At 39.1% G+C, this 22,521-nt stretch overlaps 2 protein-coding genes across 2 annotated transcripts; one reads left to right on the top strand and one right to left on the bottom strand.

The window, feature by feature from the left end:
* Window positions 1-5,076: 5,076 nt before the first annotated feature.
* Window positions 5,077-7,742, top strand: LOC101159811 (prostaglandin E2 receptor EP4 subtype-like). Its single transcript, XM_004067968.4, has 2 exons — window positions 5,077-6,091; window positions 6,646-7,742. The coding sequence occupies exons 1-2, from the start codon at window positions 5,303-5,305 to the stop codon at window positions 7,006-7,008; spliced, it is 1,152 nt and encodes a 383-aa protein (XP_004068016.1). The 5' UTR covers window positions 5,077-5,302; the 3' UTR covers window positions 7,009-7,742.
* A 482-nt stretch (window positions 7,743-8,224) lies between these two features.
* On the bottom strand, window positions 8,225-21,947 carry slc35e1 (solute carrier family 35 member E1). The gene is made up of 6 exons (XM_023954229.1): window positions 21,532-21,947; window positions 20,136-20,206; window positions 12,831-12,968; window positions 12,114-12,239; window positions 11,790-12,035; window positions 8,225-11,657 (listed from the first exon to the last, which is right to left on the bottom strand). Exons 1-6 carry the CDS (start codon window positions 21,857-21,859, stop codon window positions 11,439-11,441), a joined length of 1,128 nt encoding a protein of 375 aa, XP_023809997.1. The 5' UTR covers window positions 21,860-21,947; the 3' UTR covers window positions 8,225-11,438.
* Between the last annotated feature and the right edge of the window lie 574 nt (window positions 21,948-22,521).

The following is a 22,521-nucleotide window of genomic DNA, read 5'->3' as shown; positions in this document are numbered from 1 at the left end:
GTGTAAGGGTGGGGTCATCTAAGATAGCACAAGGGTTAAAGTGCCTCTAAAACAAAAGCTATTCTCATTAAACTTCTTGATATGGTCCAATAAACTGTGAAATTAAAAGCAAGTTGGAAGAAAGAGTAACATGTTCCTCTGGCTCATTAAGACGCGGTGAAATTTTAACTTTCTCATCATTTTCTTTAAAAGGTTATCTTAAGATACACTTAACTAAACAACTTCAACTAGATAGTAAAAGATCTGATCTTTAAAATTGATGTTTGTATGAATTTCATCAACAACTGGAGCCAGATTCGATCATTTTGTCTAATATCTGCCCATGAAGGACGCCACTGTAACAAGAAACCCATGATCTATGGGGCCTCTATTTTAAAAGGCATAAGCTGTGACTTGCGAGTCCATTCTCATTATAAATACTGCATCTTATCTTTTTTTATGATGAAAAAAGAAAAAGATACACTAATAGCCATTGTTTTCAGATAGATATGGATTTAAGTAGTAAGATAATTAAATTCATATCCTAAATTTTGTGCATCTTCTATGTAATTGCATCTGAAAGAATTTATTTGGGATAAACATCCAAACCAGGTTCCCGTTTGGTCCTCCAGAAGTGAACAGTACCACTTCCTTATAGAGTTAACTACTGATTGGTCAATACATGAGCCAAAAGGGGCCAACTCCTCCATCCATCCATCTATCCATCCATTTTCTTAACCTTCTACGTCCCTTTTCGGGTCACGGGGAAAAAGTTGATTTAACAATAAGAAGGTCTAAAAATGAAAAGCCTTCACATTTAATCAAGCTAAAATGAGTCTGAAAAATTACTAAAGGAGGAGCTTCTCAGCAAATAGGGACAACTTATTGAAGAGAGCTGCACTTAATTCTTCTCCAGAATTAAGTGCAAACATTTTTGTTTTTCATTTCTATAAGCCTTTTAAAATCTGTAGTTTATTTGAAAAACCAGACTTTGCAATAATTATTTCTTTACACTGAATATTATTCTCTATGTAAAAAAAGACGGGGTTCATTATTTACATTCTGGCACAAACCTAAGCAGGGATATAATTAGCTTTCTGCAACTATAAACTTTAGTTGCAGAAAGTTTAAATGACTAGCATATCAAGAAAAGTCTAAATCACATTCACTAATTCACATTAATGAACTAACCTGTCTGAAAACAACATGTAGATGTAAAAGCTTCAGTTTTTTTTTTTTTAGTTTTTTATGATTGGGTTTTTACGGTAAGGGTTGTTTTACTATTGATTTTTTGGAGGAATGCTAATTTGTAAAGTTCAGTAGAGATTTGTTTTTTTTGACACAACCAGCCATTGGTGGGAAATCCCACGTTTTGGAGCATGTTGTCATGTGTTGGAACGTGGTTTAAAACGTCATCACATGGAGTCATTTACAAGCCTTTCTGCACCACTTAAAACCTTCAGGAACAAAACCAACTATTGGGAACAGAGATGAGCAATTTTCAGTCCAAATATTGTAGAGTTAATTACAAGCAAAAAAAAGATGAAGAAACCTCTGAGTTGTTGAAATAACACAGTTTATGTACAACAGCTGCAGCTACGTCACTGACTTGAGGCAGCTGAGCTCACAGCTACTGTGTTTGGTTTAGGTACGGTAGTCAGACTATAAAGATAGTCATCTATAAACTCTGAGCCTTCATTGTTTTCAATATTGTGGAGAACATAAAGTGGCCTCATAAGAGTCTAAAGATACTCGGACGGGCAGATAATGTCTTTGTGAAGACCTTTTAAGGAACGTTACATGTTCTTCTGGACTGATTACTCACAGAGCAGATCACATTTATGGCTCCAGCTTTACCTGTTTGCAGTTAAAAGCAATATAAACGAGGCTGTACGGGCCAGAACATCCCATGATTCACCGAGAACTGAAAGAAGTTCCAGTCATGGCTGAGTTTCCAGGCCCTGGCATAGCTTTGTTATTTACAGTCTGCCAGCTGCTGGTGGAGTTGAACGCAGCTCTGAGAGAGTCTGGTGTTTTGTCTTTTAAGGTTAGCTGCAGACAGAAACCGCTCTCTGCTGCTCTTCCCTATAAACAGAAGTCGCCTTGTAATGAATGTGTGATGGCTGTGAGGCTGCAGAGGACTGAGCGCACTGACGTCCCGTATGTTCCAGCTGTCCATCAGCTTGCTGTTGTTTCTCTCAGACATTTACAGTCTTCTCTGTTTGGGGCACCTGAGAACTTTGTCATGGAGAAGAAATGAAGCACAACAAAGAACTGGAACAAATGCTGGATGAAGTTGATTCTCTTTAAGTAACATTGATATTGTTGCTGAGAATAGAAGCAAAATGTTTTGTCTTCTTTTCTTTCTTACTGGTATTTACTGCAGTAAGCTTCGCGTGTCTGCACTTAAAGACCCACTCTGATGATCATGGTGTTTTGGGTCATTTTAACAACAACTCAGAGGTGAATTTCGAATGAGCTCTTGTCGCTCTGCAAAAACTATGTCCTAGAAAACGAGAAAGGGTTTTTTGATTTGGCCTAAAAACAGGATGATCATAATTGAGGTCATCAAACTAGGTCCTAAATACCTGAGAGATGCTCTATCTGATCAGATAGTCTCCCTGCATGGAGTAAATATAAGCTCCAATTCCACAGTTAGAAACTTAGGGGTTTTATTTATCATTTAAGGGTCATATATCACAGGCTTGTAAAACTGCATTTTTTCAACTGCGGAATATAGCTAAGATCAGAAATATTTTATCTAAAAAATATCAACTTACTATTAAAATGTTTGAATTAAGACTGGGGTTCTGTCCACTATTCTCATTTACTTCTCTTCTCATCTATTCTTGATCCTTTATTTATCATTCAGTTCTCTTTCCCACTCCCCTCTGGGGGAGCGGGAGTGATTCCAGATTCCAGTTGGCTCGTCCATGCTCCCGTCCTTGGCCGTTGACCTCGCCTCTGGGTCGTCTGGCACCCCAAGCTGTCCCTCAGTTCCATCTGGATGAAGCCCATCTGATTTTCTGTTTTGTGCACTTAGTGAAGCTCGTTAAGACAACTGTGTTGTAATATTGGGCCATATAAATAAAACTGAATTGAATTGAATTGAATTTGTTTGAATTGAAAGACCACTGGAAACGCTTTACAATAGATCAAAAGATGATTGGAGTAAACTCTTCAACAAATTTCCTAAAAAAAAATAAAGAAAAGGTGCAGACAAGCACACAGCAGTCAACAAAAACAAACAAACATTTGAGACTATCAGTTTTTTTATTTTTGTTTAGTTTTTTTTTTTTAGGGGGGGGGGGGGGGGGGGGGGGGGCTTGTACATAAATATGTTCATCTGCTTAATCAAATTGAATAATATTTTTTGCATAAAATAACAGTCATTTGTTGACCAACTTTAAAGGAATGTGGAACGGTTCCTGAGTGGGCATTAGTTTGCTTCTCATCTCCGTTACTTTTCTATCCATGACGTGTCAGAGTACTGTCAGCCCTACTCTGATCTTATGGCCACATTGTTTCTTTTTATTCCAATTTTTAAAAACGTTCATGTAAATTGTGCTGTTTTTTTAAATATTACTTGTGCTATTTTTTTCTCTTCAAATTTTTAACCCTTGAATTTATTCCCTGCTATTAAATGAAACACTCACTTGTATTTTGGTTTACAAATGCTACATTAAGTTTGGAGCAGAAGTGGCTTGATGCAGGTTTTTCACAGCATTGTGTTCAGACATATCAATGGTTCAGGTCATCTGAAAAAAATTAAAGTCACGGAAGAAAGCAAAAAACGAGGCAATAAAATTTCAATAACAGAAATGTTTTATAAATATCAAAAAAGTGCAGCTTGTAGATCCTTTTTGCCAGAATTCTAGGGTTAGGATTTGTTTACCCTTATGTTTACCCATTAACATTATTTAGGCATATTATTGTGGGTTTTTTTTCTGTCTCTCTTATTACCCAAAAACCTTCTGTTAAGCTCTGAACTGCAAACATGCTTTTGCAAGTCTTTTGATTTTTCAGTTTTTTATGACTAAGCCTTTTTCATTGAGCCTTTCTTTTACATTTTAGTCAACTATATTTTTTTCTTGAGTCAAAGTTCATCCCTTCTTACGCTGAATATTGAAGTAAGACGAAGTTCTTCTTTTGACCCATTTTTCATGTGTTCCTAAAGCAGTTTTTGTCACAATCTTCAGATTCGCATCAAAACATGTTAGCAGTAAAAAGTTATTTCAAAACTGAGCAAAAGAGCAATGCTTTATCAGTATTCTGCTTTTTTTCTTTTTTAAGGCTCCAGTTTTTCTCAAGAAACAGCAGCCCTTTTTTGTAACCCTTGTGCTATCCTAGGCACTTTAACATTGGCAGTTGGGTCATCTAGACCCACTAGTGCGCTGAACCTTTTTTCTTCAATGATTTGTGATCTTCACTGGTGTCCATGGATTACATGAAATCTTTCCACCTTTATCCACCTTTGTCACGGTAGGAATAACACATCAATGTAAGGGTGGGGTCGTCTAAGATAGCACAAGGGTTAAAGAAAGGTTTGAACATCTAAAGGAATAATAGAGCTTTAAGTTTTTTTTCATAGGGAAGATTCCCCCAAATACTGCTTCAAATGTTATCTACAAATAATCTAAGAAAAAAAATTGCATAATTTCCAAAAAGATTTGTGAATTTCACTAAACATGATTTTGAAAAGAACGTTTCCTTCTTTACTCTCTTAAAACAATTGTGTTAATTTTTCAACCCATTCTTGGGCTATTCGTGTTGGGATATATATTTGGGTTACTTTTTGGAGCAATACTATTTTTTAGGGTTGTTGTAATTTTGTTTTAACCATTTTTTTTTCCTGAGTTAAAATAACCCAGAAAAAAGTTAGTCACTTTCCAACCTTGGAATTACTTTTTAACTATGGGGTTTTTAGTGTGTACATTTGATGGGGTATCCTCTTCCTCTGACTCATTCAGCCTCCTGCTAACCTCGTGGGTCTTCAACAAATTCCGGCATGTCTGCTGTGAAATGAAATATGAAATCTCTCCTGGGACAGTCCACTGCATCCGTCAGACGTGTCAGTGCAGGGTGGTTCGTTATTCCAGCCCACCCACCTACCTCTTGGGTCACACTGCTGCGTCTATCGGCGTCAGTGGCCAAACTCTGGATTACTGGAACGCAGAGGGGACGAGACTACAAGAGGGAATTCTCTCGTTGGCTTGTTGTCTTCTGTGGTGAGTGCTTGAGAAGGAAATGCGCTCCCGCTTGCGCAACAGACTGGGAAACACATTTGAAACAGACGCCAGCCTGCGCCGAGGATTTACTAGCGATGGAAACCCTGAACTTTACGCACGGATCTGCTCCTGGTAATTCAACCTCTGCCCGGACAAACATCGCTTTACCGGTTCTCATGTTTGTTGGAGGCGCAGTGGGCAATTTGACTGCAATAGTGGTTCTCTCGGTGTCACGACAGGAGAAGAAATCCTCGGCTTTCTACACGATGGTGTGCGGGTTGGCGGTGACGGACCTGCTGGGGACCTGCTTGGCAAGCCCACTAACTATAGCCAACTATCTGGATCGGCGCGTGCTGAAGGACAAGCGTGTCTGCGACTTCCACTCGTTTTTGTTGCTGTTTTTTAGTTTGACCGGACTGAGCATCATCTGCGCCATGGCAGCGGAACGGTACCTGGCCATCTGCTGCCCGTACACCTACCAACGCTGGGGAGTGAACCGCTGCTTTGCGCAGAAGTTTCTTTTCTTGATTTACATCTCCCACATATTCTTCTGTTGCCTGCCGATGATGGGCATGGCAAAGAGCGCGCTGCAGCTGTCCGAAACCTGGTGCTTCATCGACTGGAGAGCGCAGGAGCGCGTGGCGGTGGCGTACTCCGCGCTGTACGGCGTCGTGAGCCTGCTGCTGATCCTGAGCACCATCGCGCTGAACCTGGCGGTGTGCGGGACGCTGCTGCTCATGCGCAGGAGGACGGTGCAGCGGCCGGTCACCAGAGCCAGCGCCCGGCAGAGGTGGAAGGCGCTGTCCTCGGCTGCTGAGACGCAGATGATCGCGGTGCTGGTCATGACCTCCGTGGTGGTTTTGACCTGCTCAGCCCCGCTGGTGGTAAGTCAGCAGAACTGTTCCTGTTTTCTGCTTAAAAGCTAAATCAACGTAAATGATAAAGAATTATAATATTGAAAATGAGCTTTGATAAAGAGGATTAGAAAAAGAAAAAAAAACATATTTTTTTATTCCGTTGATTAGGCTATGACGAAATTAAATGAAAAACTGGTACATTTTTGTCAAATATTGCTAATATTTTTTATTTAATGTTCATATTTATGCTTTTATATTTAGATTTAACACATAACTTTACATTTTCATTTAATAATTTACATTCATATTTTTGATTAACATTCATTTTTAGAATCTAACTGCCTTGACAGAGTGTAATTAACCTAATAATGTTCGAATATGAAAAAGTGGGCTAAATCTGATCAAACTGAAGTCAAACTTTTAAACTGAACATCTCATGATGAGAAACTATGGTTATCAAGATTATAAATGTGATATATTATAAATTGACCTTTAACAATGTAGAATTTGGTTCCATAATCAATGTTTTTGTCAGTTTGAGTTCAAAAAGCTAAACTGCTTATATTTTTGCTCCCCTTAAGGTGCGAGTCTTTGCGAACCGCTTCAAAATCGACCACAGAGCAGATCTAGCAGCCATTAGAGCTGCCTCAGTCAATCCCATCCTGGACCCCTGGATCTACATCCTCTTCAGGAGGTCCCTGCTACGACGCCTACTCAGTCTAACCAGGAGGCGCAGCACGGATCGACGCACTTCCCCTCCTTTACCGCAAAGGAAACTGCTATGTCCTGATATGGTGACCGACAGGCACGTCTTCACCCAGTTAATGTGCAATGCAAACATCATCACTCAGCTGCCTGCCACTGTCAAATTCACCCCCTGTAACTCAGAGAATCTCCACCAGACTTTAAGCTCTGCAGACTCGGCACTTGCATTCGATACATGAATTTTTGCTGCAAGCTTTGGGGCCAAAAGGCTCTAAAAATCTGACGGACAGACGGAGATATTTGCTTGTCTGGGCTCACATTTGCATGAGATCCTCAGAACAACTGAGCAAAAGGAATATTTATTGAAATCTGGAGTGTTAGCTCACACCACTTCCACTGAGGTCAAAAACTGTTTGACACAGACGAGGTCTCTGAAGTGCAATAATAAGAAATGACCAAAACCTTGCCTTTCACCTTTTACTGTAAATGTAACACTTTCTTTTCCATCTGAACAGGTTTCTCGTAGTTTCCTTCAATGGAAGCTTAAAGTATTGTCCAACGTCTCCCACATCTGTCCAGAAGAAGGATTTAAAAAGTTTAAAAACTGTTGATCCATTCAGAATGAATGTCAAAGATTCAGTAAAACAATTATTTTGAGAAAGATGAGGGATTTCTCGTGCTGCACAAGACTGAAATGGAAAAAGAAACCACTAAACATTCTCATTTTGTACTAAAAGCTAAGTTTCATTGATTTCAAGTGTTTTGACTTTGTGGAGCCACTTGTTAATGTAAACGGCCTGATGTTCTTTAACAGACTCTTAAATTCTTGCTGTTTTTGCACATCTGACATGTTTATATTTTTTTACATATCACTCTGCATATTATTACGGATATTTTTTATATTTGCACATTTCCTTTGTACATATTGACCTGTTTTCTATTATACTTTGTTAGATTTCTTTTTGCACTGGAATGGTGGCTACTCCAATTTTATTGTCCAAGTGGACAGTGGCAATAAGGGCATCTATTTATCTATCTAGTTAAAGCCAACACGACATTTGCATGGAAGCTCCAAATAAAACATTTGAGCAGATTCTTTTCTCACCAACATAAAATATGCATGTCCTTCACTTTTTGGCCACTAGGGGGCAAAGCAGAAATTAAATAAAACTACTTATTTTTTTCCAATTGACCGTGATAGGCTTACATGCTGTAAGACAAAGTATTCAGATAGGGGACAAGTCTTCTTATGAAGCATTTTTTAAAGAAAAAACAAAAACAAACTAATAATAGATAATAAATGGGTAGTCATTTCATGGATCTTATTGATTTATGGTTGGGGATTTTATTGCTTTTGAATTTAACATGAACATTGTTCAACAATATAAGACTTTTGTTTCTTAAAGAATGAGATGTAATCATACCAGAACCGGAAGCAGAAATGATCAAGACAAGTTTTGCTTTTCAGAATACATTTATATCCCCTCCCACCCAAACATTTTGAAAATATTTACAAAACTCAAGCCAACACAGCTCTGTGCATCTTCACCTTTGTACAACATTTTTGTACAATGACACCATAAATAAAAATCTATAAACATAGTTTAAGTTAAAAACTCTGTTTCAAGATCCATTTATGACACACAAAAATATCTGTACACATTTTACAAGATTTCTCCCATTTACACACATGCCATCATTTACATCCTGTGTAGAAAAAAAGGCTTTACTACAAACAAGAATCTACGTTTGCTACGTTCACACGTGGCCACATTTTCAGCCAGTTATCCTTTCCACTGATGGAAGTCAATGTAAAGCTAAACATTTCCTGAATCCCAGCTTTAATTGAAATACCCCCCCCCCCCCCTCCTCCTCTCCCCTCAAAGAAGGCCTCTGTCCCATTGGGGCACCGGCATGAAAAGTAGTACAGCTCTCTTGGCAACATGAAGAAGGACACAAAGAAATAGAAGAGCAGCTAAAAAGTACAAATGAGACAGAATAAAAAAAAAAAATCATGTCTTTCCCAGAATTTTAAAATCCCTCTAAAATAACTCAGATTCTCATCATTTCTACATTTTTCCAAAATCTCACATTAGAATTTAATTCCTGGAGGTTGTAAAAATGTCCATTTGGTTTACTACAGCAATCACACTTAGCATTTCATTTAGTGTTTGTTCCTTTTTGAAACCCTGACAGTTTACAACAAGACAATCAAAATCTTTCGCAAAACTGGGGGAGCACATTCGTGCTGACATGTATAGCAGTATTTTGATTTTAGATCCCTTTGTTTTTAAAAATCATAGTCCAATTGCTGTAAAATGAGTTTTCTTTCCTATAACAGAGTATTAGGGCCCCCATAAAAGGAAAAAAAAATGAAAATATGGGAGTAAAGTTGTACATTCATTAGGAAATTTTACAAGAATAAAGTTGTAAATGATTTGGAAAAAATCTGCCTTTCACAAAAAAAGGAAACTTATTTAAAAAGTTGTAATTTTACAAGAAAAAGGTGGGTTGTAAAGTTGTACATTTACAAAAAAGTGAAGCAGATTTAGCAAAATTCTTGAGCAGTGTGATGCCCATCCCATTTCAGCAGCATGAATGTCATCTTCAATGGAGCATTTTAAAAGTCAAATGTTACATTTCATGATAGAAACTTTTCCCTGTAAAATAGTTTTTAAATGTACAACTTTATTCTTGTAATTCATTGAATCTTTTTCATAAATGCACATCTCACTCTTATTATTTTATGACTTTTTTTTCTAAAAATTCACGACTTTCTTTTTTTTGTCGTTTTAAGGTGGCCCTTATACTATGTCATACTTTTCTAAATGAATGTGGGCAAATACTTTTATAACTGATAATCAGTAAATGATATGTTTGCCTCTCATGGCAATAAAACTATTAGGGGAAATGATTGATCAACCTTTAATCATGAAATTAATTAAAATCAATACATCTGTTGGTCAAAGATCAACTTTTGATAAACTCGTATTAATATGTTGTATTTCATTAGGAGGAAAAAAAACTGTCCAATTAATCAGAAAATATATTCTTACCATCAGGTACCTGAGCCTTTTCTATAAGCAGCAACAACATATGAGGACTTTAAATAGTGACATCAATGTAACTCTTTATAGTTTATTTGAACATTTATTATTATTTATTTTCATTTAGTTACTTTAGCTCATAAAGTATTTTAAAGAACTCCAAAACTGATGGCAGTTTAACAACCCCGCCTTATGGGATGTAAGAAGCAAAAGCTGAGACTTCATGTTTTAGGCATCCATGTTTCAGAATAAGGATGGTGACAGAAAAAGAGGTTTGCATCTTAAAAAGTCCACAAAACCCCAAGATGTGTAGAAATAAAGCAAATAGGAATTATTTTTTCTAATTTAATGCATGACTGACCTTCAGTCACACCTGTCCACTGACACAAAAGTTGTTCAAAACTCCTTCAAGTACAGTCGCTTTACAAATGTCTAATGTAAGTCTTTTAAAGATGTGCAAAATTGACTAAGGCCTTTTAAAAAAAAATGTATAAAAAAAAATTTCCAAATAAAAAATATTTTTTAACCAACAGAAAATGTTTTACATAATTTAAAATAATATGTCTACCACTACAAAGAAAACATTTCCATTGATGGCCTTAGAGACAAACAAAGTACAGCACAGAAGTATTTAGTTACTGCACATCATTTATGAGTCGACTTTGTTCAGTTTGTACCTCTTCACATCATAAAGACACAACCCTAATGTGCAAAAGCATTCATCGACATCAGCTTTTAGCAGATGTGGAGAAAAGTCTTCAAACTCTTTAGCATTTTAAGAGCAGTCGTCTAAGTCTTCAGTCGTTCAGATAGCAAAGCAGCCGAACGTTAATGAACAGGTCATGATATTGATCAATGCAATTATGCATTATTGCCCGAGGGAAGAGACAAAAAAAAAAATTAAAAAGACTGACGGCACTGTAACCTTGCAAACCTCTGCAGGAAAATCATACCTACAGAAAGGAGGGTTTTTTTTATTTTCCACATCATCTGATATAGTTTTGATCTTAAAACATGCATTGACTTAAATCAATGGTAGGAACATCCACCCAACTTGTTATTTTCTCCACCGGCTCCATCTTGCTTGGGGGTCTGCAGCCATGCAACAAAAACGACCCCCTTAATGCTTTACATGAAGTCCAACAAGTCTCCACCTCTACACAGTATTTACTGTTTCTTGGACAGCCTGATAAAGGAAACTAACAGTCAATAATATTTTTACTGAATTTGTATCAAAGGTCACATGTCAAACTCGCTTTTTGGTACAACTTGACAAACGGTAAACTAACTACAGAACAAACAAGCAAAAATGAACTCAGGCTGGATATAAAACAAAACAAAAATAGATTTCTACTAATCAATTAACCGTAATAGATTTTGTTACAGCACAACGTGGCTGATTTATGTTATTTTTCTATCAAGCTATGTTAAAAAGTAGGTACCAAAGTAATAAATAATGTTCCTAACTGTAAAAAGAACGAGGGAGTTTTTAACTCTCTAACCTTTCTCCACAAATGCCACTTCCTTTTCTTCTTGAGGTGATTCCATTGCTGGGAGGGGGGGGGGGGGGGTCTCCACACAGTAATGTCTATGACAGCTACCCACAGCAAGGGCAAACTCCACTACACCACATACTGGGGTTTGCCGCCGTAGTTTGACGTGTAGGTCTGCCGGCTGTACTGGAAGTGGTCGGTCAGCACGTTGTTCCAGTTGTGCTGCTCCTCTAAACCGTGAGAGAAAGGCACTGACCCGTTGGCTTGGAGCTTCTCCAGCACTGAGTTGTCAAAGTCCTGCTTGGTGGTCGGCAAGAGTTTCTTCTGCTTGTTAGCATCATACTTGGCCTTTAAGGAGAGCAGAAAATGACGTTTTTTTCAGACGAGCTGAGACAATCATGTGGTCACTCACTCATTGATAAAAAATTAAATTGCTATTTTAATGTCAATCTTAACTTTTTGTGAAAATCTTCGACTCACCTTGTTGTAGAGGAAGACTCCACCGATGGCCGTCATCATACCCAAGACATTTGAGAAGCTGACTGGGTTGCGCAGCATCAGCAAAGATATGCTGATAACCATGATCCTCTTGGTGGCGTTAGCAACAGCATAGCTGAGTGGACTGATGAGGTTAAGAACACTGAAGGCGATCACATTCTGGGCAAAGTTACAAAAGCCACTGATGAGCAGAAGGACCAAAGTGCCCGTCCATCCAGAGATGTCCGACTAAAAGGAAAGTAGACAACATCAGACCTGGAGGATAATGCCTTAAGAAGCCACAGAAAAATATAGATCGCTACTCACCAGGTCTCCATTTACAAGAAACACAGAAAGGTCCACCAGAACCCAAGTGGGCAGCATGAAGATTACAGCATTAAAGCCCAAAATATTCAGCAGCCTTAAGTGGTGGATCTTTGTGTCTCGCAACACCTTAAAACCAACAAATGAAAACAACACAAAGAAAAAGTATTCGTTTATTCTTTCCTAATCTTAGGGATTGTCTTGAAATAATTAGACTGCTGTAAAACAGTTGAAACGTTTGACATCTTTATTCTATCTGGTGACTTGTTCAGGACAGCTCCATTACTGCTGCTGAATACGGCGAATAAAACAACATCCGGCTTAGCTGAGCGCTCAGCTGGATAGGTGAGGTTAATATTGGGTCGACTTCTTTGTCATCTTCAGAGATACTTAGCGGCTCATGCCAAAAAATAATAAACAAATTAAAAATAAGTTGAATTTTTGTTAGTAAATGATACATTCTGAACTGTTGACTGTAGCATGACACTAATTTTGATATAGCTCATTAGAGAAATCGTAATCAATTATGGTTTTTAGTAGAAGCACTCTTCCTGTTGCAAGACTTTTTTTTTAAAGTAAAAAGTATGTAAAACATCCACATTTTCAAACAGACATCAAAAACACCCCAAAAAACCCAATCAGAGCGGTTTAATATTTGAACATAATTATGCTTTAATAACAGGATCATGAGCTCGTGCAGCAAACATGATGATAACTGACCTTTTTGGAGAAAATGTTTTGCAGAGAGAAGCAGAGTGTTGCAGCCAGAGCACTGATTAATCCTGAAACATCAAAGGAGAGCTCAGTCACAGTGGCCAGCAGCACTCCACCAATGATGGGAATTAAAGAAATGTACACCTGCAGGGACACAGACACAAAACTAAATGAACATTCATGTAGACAGGTTTTTAATATACACTCTGGAATGCCAAAGTTGTGTAAAAATGCACAAACACTTAGCCGTGACTCAAAAAACAAGGATTTGAGTATCTTTAGGCGTCCGATTTAAAACTTCATTGAAATGTTTGTTATCTTATAGCAGCACTAATGAGCTCTTCGTATGCTTTAAAACTTGACAAACTTTCTTGTATTTTTTTCAACACAATATTTAAGCTATATTTGTACACAGAATATGGAATCATAATTATCATACATCTACAAATCTAATTACTTTGCTCCTCCCCCTGCAAAAGAGTGCAGACGCTTTTTTCCCTGCTCCTGCTGCTTCCTGCTTTATTTGCTTTTTAATCATTTAATTAATCATTTTTAATCATTTTACTTCTTCCACACATCCTGGAATATCAGACTGGTCATCCTTTTTTGTGACTTCTACCTATACAAATCAATATTTTTGACAAGCCAGCGACATGTCCGGAAGAGGAAGAAAAACAAACTCCCACTGTGAACGCTGTCGGATCTACCAACAAGAAATAAAAGAGCTACAAACACGGATATTTACTTTGGAAACTGAAAATGGACTTCACAAGACCCTTCCAGTAACATCGGGTGGTAAGAAGCCCGCTCTTACCACAAACGAGAAGAATAACAGTGACATAGACCTGAGTGATGTTGTGTCCTTTCCAAAACTTTGTGCGGAGGAACTCTGTGTTAAGCCAAAGCGTAAAGATGACAGAACATCCGAAATAAAGCTCACAAACAGATTTTTACCCCTAACACAATGTGATATTGAAGAACACAGTGAAATTGGACCACAGAGAAGGAGTCATAATGTTGGAAACAAAGCACAGGCAGAAAGAAAATCTGTGCCAAACGTCAAGGTCAGAGATACGCTGCTGCTTGGAGATGGCGCTATCAGTGGAGTCAGCCACAGAAGAATGCAAACTTTATGTTGCCCAAGTTCTACTGTTCCAGTGATTACAGGACTCTTATCTAAAGTCTTGTACCAAGGAGTTAAACGAATAATCATCCATGTAGGTGCTGTCGATATCAGAAAAGAACAGTCCGAACGTTTGAAAAAAGACTTCATCAAGTTATTTGAAGAGATTGACAAAGTAGAGGTTGAAGCATTCATCAGCGGACCTCTTCCTAACATCGATGGGGTGTCACTCAAGTTCAGCCGTCTGTTTCAGCTGAACAATTGGCTCTCCAGAGAGTGTGCTTCCAGAGGATTGCATTACATTGAGAACTTCAATACATTCTGGAAGCGAAAGGACCTTTTCATGGGAAGAGGCCCACACCTGAACAGAGGTGGAGCAAGAGAGTTAGTGAAGAACCTCCTCCACGCTCTGGGGCATAGAGGCCAAGGCCCTGAAAAGGCAGTAAGGAAGGACCGAGCCAGTGTCCCAGGAACCACAGCACAACGGCAACAACAACTACCTCCACCAACACCGGTCAATGACTTGGATCCGGCAGCACCAGCACCACAACCACCTCCACCTAAGGACTCAGCTCCACCAGCATTACAGCAACCACCTCCATCTAAGGACTCACCTGCACCAGCACCACAACAACTACCGCCAGCTAAGGACCCAGCTGCAGAACCACAACAACAACCACCAGATTTGGCCCCAGAAATTCCACCATCTGACCAGCTGTGGGCGCCCCCTGCTACGTCTACTCCGAGTGAAGACTCACTTTCCTTTTCGTCCCCCCCACTTTCACCCATGGCCCTACCTAGCCATTTTGATAGCCTCATCAAGTCAGGAATTAAGATGGCTCCCCTAACACCTGTGAGCCTCACACCACACAGGAGCTCTCCTACCCCTCCAGCGCCCCCTCCTCATCCTTCACCCAAAGTCCCTCCAACACGGCCTTCATCCAAACCCCCTCCAACACGCCCCCTCCGTCGTTCACCCAAATCCCGTCCAGCTCCCACTCCTCCCGGTCCATCACCCAAACTACCCTCAACTCAACCTCTCCTGCGCGCCTCTAGACGTGCTATTCCCCGGAGCTAGGATGAAACGGGCCCCCAGTGTCCTAGGAAAGGTTATGTCAAACTGGGGCCCTGTGATGAACAGCTTCCTTCTGGTGATATACCTGTAGTTGCACCACGTAGAATGCAAAAAAGGGCAGTTAGACTGTCCAATCAAAGAAATCTAGTTCACATCCCTTGCAAGAAGGTTTTGACCAGTCCCAAGGAAACTAATCTCAAACTTGCTGCACTCAATGTCAGATCTTTATGCAACAAATCATTTTTAATCAATAATCTTATCTCTTCTTTTAATCTTGATTTTATGTTTTTAACTGAAACATGGCTTGACAAAAACACAGGAAACATAGTTCTAGTCGAATCAACTCCCCCCAACTACAAACATGAATCGGAAATACGAGAAAATAAAAAGGGTGGAGGCGTTTCTGCACTGTTTAGAGATAATATTGCAACCCGCAGACTATCATTTGGTGTGTTTTCATCATTTGAGTATGTGTCCTTTAAGATTGAGTTAAAACAAACTCCTCCCTTACTCTGCATAGTTATGTACAAACCTCCTCAGCACAGCCAAAGTTTTATTGATGATTTCACTGAAATGCTCTCAGTTGTGTGCACAGACTTTGATGGTCTAGTCATTACAGGTGATTTTAATGTTCATGTTGATAATGTCAATGACAGAAATGCAAAAGAGCTCAATGCTGTCCTTGAAACCTTTGGTCTAATTCAGCATGTGAGTTGCCCCACCCACAGCAGAGGGCACACTCTGGACCTGCTCATCACAAGGGGGGTTACTATTTACAATGTCAGTGTGGTTGATGTCGCCCTCTCTGATCATTTCTGTGTATTCTTTGACCTGTCTGTTGCTCCCAAACCACCGCCTGGCCCTGCAGTTGTCCAAAGGAGACAAATAAATGAGAGCACTAGGGCACAGTTTGTAGAAATGATAAACCCTGAAAACGTCTCTGGTGCCAATGTTGATGAAATGCTGAATTCTGTTACTTCTAGCATCTTGAATGTTCTGGATGCCATTGCCCCTATGAAAGTTCAATTGAGAAAACATAGACAGAAAGCTCCCTGGAGGAATGATGATCTAGTCAGGGCACAGAAACAACAGTGCCGCAGAGCCGAGCGAAAGTGGCGCAAGTCAAAACTCCAGGTTCATTATGGAATATATAAGGCGGAGTTGTACGCTTATAACCAGATCTTATGCAGAACAAGGGAAAGGTACTTCTCTGAAATAATTGGAAGTTGCAGCAGCAACTCTCGTATCCTGTTCACAACAGTTAACAGATTAACTAACCCCCCAACCCAGCTACCAATAGAATTGGTTTGTACACCTAAATGTAATGAGTTTGCTGTATTTTTCAATGACAAGGTTCAGGGCATTAAAAAAGCCATCAACTCCACAACACATATAACTATCGAACGGCCACCTACTCACTCTAAGCTGACTCACTTTATACCTGTCACTGACCAAACTGTCCAAGAGACCATCACCCGTCTGAGCTCGTCTACATGCTGCCTTGATGTGTTACCCACTAGATTTCTAAAGTCTGTCTTGAACAGTGTGTTGCCATCAATTACTCAAATAGTTAACATGTCTCTTCAATCTGGAATATTTCCAGAGGCCTTAAAAACTGCAGTCATTAAACCCCTCCTGAAAAAGAGCGGTCTTGATCCCACTGTACTGAATAATTACAGACCTATCTCTAATCTGCCATTTTTAGGAAAAGTCCTTGAAAAAGTTGTCTACCAACAGCTCACTGACTTTCTCTTATTAAACAATTCGTTTGATGTTTTCCAGTCAGGTTTTAGACCCCATCATAGCACAGAAACTGCTCTTATCAAGGTAACCAATGACATCCGCCTGAACACTGATGATGGAAAAGTCTCTGTCTTAATCCTGCTAGACCTGAGCGCTGCCTTTGATACTGTTGATCATGGGATCCTTTTGCACAGACTCCAAGACTGGGTTGGCATCTCTGGATCTGCCCTAAGTTGGCTCAAGTCTTATCTGGAAGACAGGAAATATTTTGTTGAAATTGGGAGTTGTGTCTCAGACTACATGGGCTTGAATTGTGGTGTGCCCCAGGGATCGATCCTGGGACCCCTTCTGTTCAACCTCTACATGCTGCCACTAGGGCAGTTAATACGCAGTAATAACATATCTTATCACAACTATGCAGATGATACTCAGATCTATGTGTCACTGACAACAGGTGAATATGGGCCAGTGGATTCTCTCAACCACTGCCTCCAACAGATCAGCGCGTGGATGCAGAACAACTTTCTCCAGCTAAACTCAGACAAGACCGAAGTTATTGTTTTTGGCCCACAGAAACAAAGAGAAATTGTCAGCAGCTACCTTCATTCTCTGTCTCTCAAACCCTCAAATCAAGTCAGAAATCTAGGGGTAATCATGGACTCTGACCTGAACTTTAACAGCCATATCAAGTCAGTTACATCAGCGGCATTTTACCACCTGAAAAACATTGCCAAAATCAAAAACATAATCTCAAAGCGAGACCTGGAGATACTTATCCATGCATTTGTCTCCAGTAGGTTAGACTACTGTAACGGCCTGCTCACCGGCCTGTCCAAACGAGCTGTAAAACAGCTTCAGTACATCCAGAATGCTGCTGCTCGAGTCCTGACCAAAACCAGGAAGTATGATCACATTAGTCCTGTGCTCAGGTCTTTGCACTGGCTCCCTGTACCTCAAAGAATAGACTTCAAAGCAGCTCTGCTTGTGTACAAGTCTCTCCATGGCCACGCACCAAAGTACATCTCTGACATGTTAGTGCCATATGAACCATCTCGTACTCTGAGGACCTCAGGGACCGGCCTCCTGTTGATTCCCAGAGTCAGAACTAAACAAGGGGAATCAGCGTTTCAATATTCTGCAGCTAAAATCTGGAACAGCCTCCCTGAAGGCGTAAGACAGGCCTCTTCTGTGTTCATGTTCAAATCTAGACTTAAAACATTTCTGTTTAGCCGTGTATATGACTGAAAGGTCCTATCTGCACCTTTCTTTCCTTCCTTTCTTTTTAAATCTTTTTTTTTCTTCCTTTTCTTTTAAAGTAAATTTTATGTTGATTATTTCTATGATGTATTGTGATTTTAATGCACTTTTCTGTTTTGTGAAGGACCTTGAATTACTTTGTGTACGAATTGTGCTATACAAATAAACTTGCCTTGCCTTGCCTTGCCTACTTTTGTTAAGTATCTGATTGCAAGAAATGACTTGTTTTGAATATGTTTGTTAAGTTTCTTGTTTGGCTTAATTGTTAAGTGTGTAAATATTAACTTTTCACAGCATTGATACTATTTAAATAAATTTTTAACCTTTAGCGACCCTGCTATAAGTACAAATGATACCCTCCTCATGTTTCTTTTCACTACTAAATGAAGGCTTAAAATTATTTATTAACTGGACAAGACAGAAGTTCATACCTGTAGTAATTTTAACCCAATGTATTACAAAACACATAACTGAATCTATAGAATATCTCCATCTTGAATTGCAACACCAAACCAAACTTCTTTATTGAAAAACAGCAGATTGTTTTCTCTATTTAAAGCAGTAAATCTTTATATTTGTAGAGACCCCAGTCCAATATACCAGTGATCCAGTTATTGATACAAAGGAAATAAAGAAAAGAAGTCCATAACTTGGCCAAAGTGATTAGACAGAGCTGAAGCAATTCTGCTTGATCTGCCAATCAAACTTCTCAGGTGCTGACGTTGAAGGTTTCATTGGAAACATGCAACTCCTCCAACGGGATCTCTGCATCCACAGAGACCCACCTTCAGTGTAAACCCTCTCTCTGCCTGTGGACCCACACTGTCTGAACACTGGGCTGCAAAGTAAACATGACAAGCTGATGTCAGACCCACAACTTGTTTGTTCACATTTACACTGAGGTCTCAAGGATTAGATCAGCAAAATTATTAAAGCTCCGAATGTTCAATCTTTGATGCAAAAGACCCGATAACGTGTAAAATATGGAAAAACGTGAAGCTACAGCCAAGTTTTGCCTTACAATAAAGTTGAAAATGTGACATTTAAAATTGTCCACCTCTGGATAAAGGACCTGCAGTCACTCACAGACCTTTGCACTGAGCCTTTTGACAGCTGAGCTACTAAAATACAATCAGAAATTTTGTAATAATTACAGCCCTTAATTTTGTCTTTTCTTAGACTGGCAGTATGTATGCACTTTGTTCCATGTCTGATACTCACAAATTTTCCACAATTCTTAAACAACTACATTATTTTTGCTATTTGGCTTTCACATAAAAAAATTCCATTTAGCTAGCTCAGGAACTCAAACAATCTAAAGTCTCGGAAATTAAACTATTTTTTTCCAGACAGACAAAAGACTAAGCCTCATCAACACTGTTTCCCTCTTATGCTTTCAAAAAGGTGACACAAAGGGATTACTTATGGGGGGATCTTCTTCACTCTCCTTATTTTTTAAGAGAAAAATTGCCAGATCTTATCGCAAGCGCTTCCTAAAAAAAGCACTGTAAACTTCTATACTGCTCTAACAAAGAGACGACCTTATAAGTGGAGCAAGTGACGATAAAATGACTGCAATCTGAGATGCAGCATAGTTTTTTGTGCAATGTCCATAACCCCCCCCCCCCCCCCCCCCAATAAAAAAATAAAATACAGAAACTAAAGACCAAATGTAATCTTGCAAGAGCACTAGTTCTCACCTACAGAGATGCAAGAAAAAAATATTTATTTTAATTTTCCAAAATGTTCTAAACCAGTTATCCCAGTCAAACCTTTATGAAGTCGAGTCTGATTACTCAGAAGGAGGTGTGGTTGGCACAGAAAGTAGAATGCAGAAGGCGAAGAAAGACGGAATGACGCACCAGACAGCAAGCAAATATCTATGTTAACTCATTTCATTGGGTTAGCTATCTAGCTGATATACTTATTCCTGAAATTAGTAGATAAGGAGGGCTTTATGAAAACTACACAGGAGTTTTGCACTTGGACTTCTAGTGTAGTAAAATAGAATGGCCCCAAAAAAACTATTGTTCCAGAATGTAATACTTTATTTCTTGTCGAATGACTTGGTCTAAAAGCCTTGTGCTGCGTCTCCCACGTCATAGAGACTCACCTTCGTAGTTTGCTTCTCTCTCATGATAATTCTTGATAGCAGCACAACCCATATTGGCATTGTGGCTTTGACTGTGAAAGAGACAAAAAAAAAGTTTTAAAATAGCTAAATGAGAAGAGAATATGCAGTAGAACAGTGAAGTCTGAACAATTAAAAGCTCTTGTCACAACCAACCCCACGCCTATGTCAAACAATACACGTGTCACTTCTTGCATGCTTCACTGAAATACTGTAACACACCACTGCATCGCACATACTTTACAATGAATCCGGCACATTACTTCCAGTTTATGGTGTTAGGAGGCATGTAAATGCACATTTTATTTTACTTAAGTAGAAGACGTCTCAATTTTTCTTCAGTTCAGCACTTTGATCTAAACCGGTTTTCAGACAGTTCAGACAACTTCCAAACATACCTCCCTGGAACTAAATACAAATAGTAAATAGATAGTAATACACAGTAACAACACATTTAGTGGATATGACATTAAGTTAAACTTTACCAAGCTCAGATAACTCTATTCAGTTATAATTAGTAAACTATAGAAGACTGAAATACATAACTTCACCAATACTAAACTATTTCTACTAAATCTGTAGTAGCAAACCTAAAAAACATGCATGAGTAAGTTTCATTTAGCATTTTAAAAATGTTGTCTTTAACTGATTCCCAAATAAATGAATGATTTGAAAAGCATAAGTAAAAAGAAAAAGCTATCAAAGTTATATTTCCATTAAACACAAGAACATGTTTGAAGCGTCAGGTTTAATATGAAGTTATTATGAACTTAGGAAAATGTACTTGATTATTTTTTGAACGGCTGAATTCACTTTTCAAATTTTTTAAAAGGTAGCTTAGTACTGATTATGCTAATTAAATACATATTGTAATACAGATAGCACAATTAAACGATAATGTTTTACTGTAGAAAGGTCTACTTTAAGTTACTTGAGATAATTAAAAAAATAAGTTTTTCTCAGAATATTTGAGTGTTTTCTTTAATTGAATAGCTATGCTTATTTATCCTGACCGAACTCTACTTTTCACTATAATAACCACCTGCACTTGTCTTGATTACATTGATGTTAGAAAAGCACAATGCTATATTTCTTGATTTAGCTAGCTTGCCAACAGCTGGCTGTCCGAACATAGTTAAAGCAGATTAGTTCACGTAGCTTCAGTAAAATAACTAATGAAATGATAAAACGTTTACGGTCTTTTAACGAGTTGCAGCCAGGACGTTCCGGCTCGGAGGCCATTTAAATGTCCGACTCGTCAATAGTCCGGTGTTAGCCACCAAGCTAACACTAGCAAACGGTAGCGACACATCATCAACTGGCTGACAGGTTTCAGGTGGCTAGACTCTGTTTCTGAAAAGAAAAACACTGAACTTACCGGTGTGCGCATACGAAACGGGCACTTTCCATATGCTGAAGTGAGCCGACACAGATGCGAAGTATTTTCCGAAAGCCAAAGGCAGGATGTACCATCGATAATACCTGTTCGGCAGTTCTATCTTAGGGACTCCCCATGCCCGCAAGAACGGCGGCAAAAACACGACGATAGACAATATATGAAACAGAGACACAGTGACCGGGTATGGAAACCCATTTAGGATGATTTTGTTCACCACGTTGCCTCCCGAGCTCACCGTGTACCAAAACACGCACAACACAAAAATCCGGAACCCTTCATTGACCGGGGTCCGGTCCTCTGTAGCCATCTTCCAACACGGAATCACGGACTACTGTGAGAGTGACTGCTGGAGGGAGGGGACGGAGCTGCTGCGTCACAGATGCGGCCAACCACTTCCGGTTCTTCAGAAGAAGCCACCCGTATAAAGTTGTGACACGGAGACAGCCAATCAAATTGCAGCTCGCGAAGGATAGTCGCCGTTTCTGTTTTGACAACTTCGGAATCGCATTTAAACCCTTAGGATTTCTTTAAAATAACAGCATTTTTACTCAACAACTGTGGATTTGATCCTCAACTGTCAATTTGATATAGATCCAGAATGAAATAATTTAAATTACCCAAACTAAATGGGATCTTGTTACATTTACTCAGTTTATTCCCATGACCGATTAGCCGATATGGATCTCTTGCAGGCCCCTTACAAGTACCCCATGTGGGGGGCCAATGTGAGCAAAACCTAACGGGGCCTCTAAAGTTTACCCAAAATTAGCCCATGTCCAGTCAATACCCACATAGCCCACCTTTTCCCCAGTTGGGGCTTAATTGGCATTGCTCGCTGGGGTGTTGAAAAAAAGTGGTTGGGACCAGTTATGGAAAATGAACTAAAGACCCGCTCCAATGAAAAAACATTTCTCATGATGGAGGACACTTATCTATGAGTATTTATTTATTCAAATCATTGTTATTAGG

Source organism: Oryzias latipes, chromosome 4 (genome assembly GCF_002234675.1).
Source record: "Oryzias latipes chromosome 4, ASM223467v1".
Taxonomy (NCBI): Eukaryota; Metazoa; Chordata; class Actinopteri; order Beloniformes; family Adrianichthyidae; genus Oryzias; species Oryzias latipes.
This window is presented reverse-complemented; position numbering and strand designations above follow the sequence as displayed.

What these genes read in the sequence shown, in the direction of transcription:
- LOC101159811 (XM_004067968.4), top strand. Translation starts at nt 5,303, where the DNA reads ATGGAAACCCTGAACTTTACGCACGGATCTGCTCCTGGTAATTCAACC. An exon ending in CCTGCTCAGCCCCGCTGGTG is followed by an intron (nt 6,092 to 6,645) that starts GTAAGTCAGCAG and finishes GCTCCCCTTAAG; the next exon opens with GTGCGAGTCTTTGCGAACCG.
- slc35e1 (XM_023954229.1), bottom strand. Translation starts at nt 21,859, where the DNA reads ATGGCTACAGAGGACCGGACCCCGGTCAATGAAGGGTTCCGGATTTTT. An exon ending in GAGAGAAGCAAACTACGAAG is followed by an intron (nt 12,969 to 20,135) that starts GTGAGTCTCTAT and finishes GTGTCCCTGCAG; the next exon opens with GTGTACATTTCTTTAATTCC. An exon ending in AAAACATTTTCTCCAAAAAG is followed by an intron (nt 12,240 to 12,830) that starts GTCAGTTATCAT and finishes GTTGGTTTTAAG; the next exon opens with GTGTTGCGAGACACAAAGAT.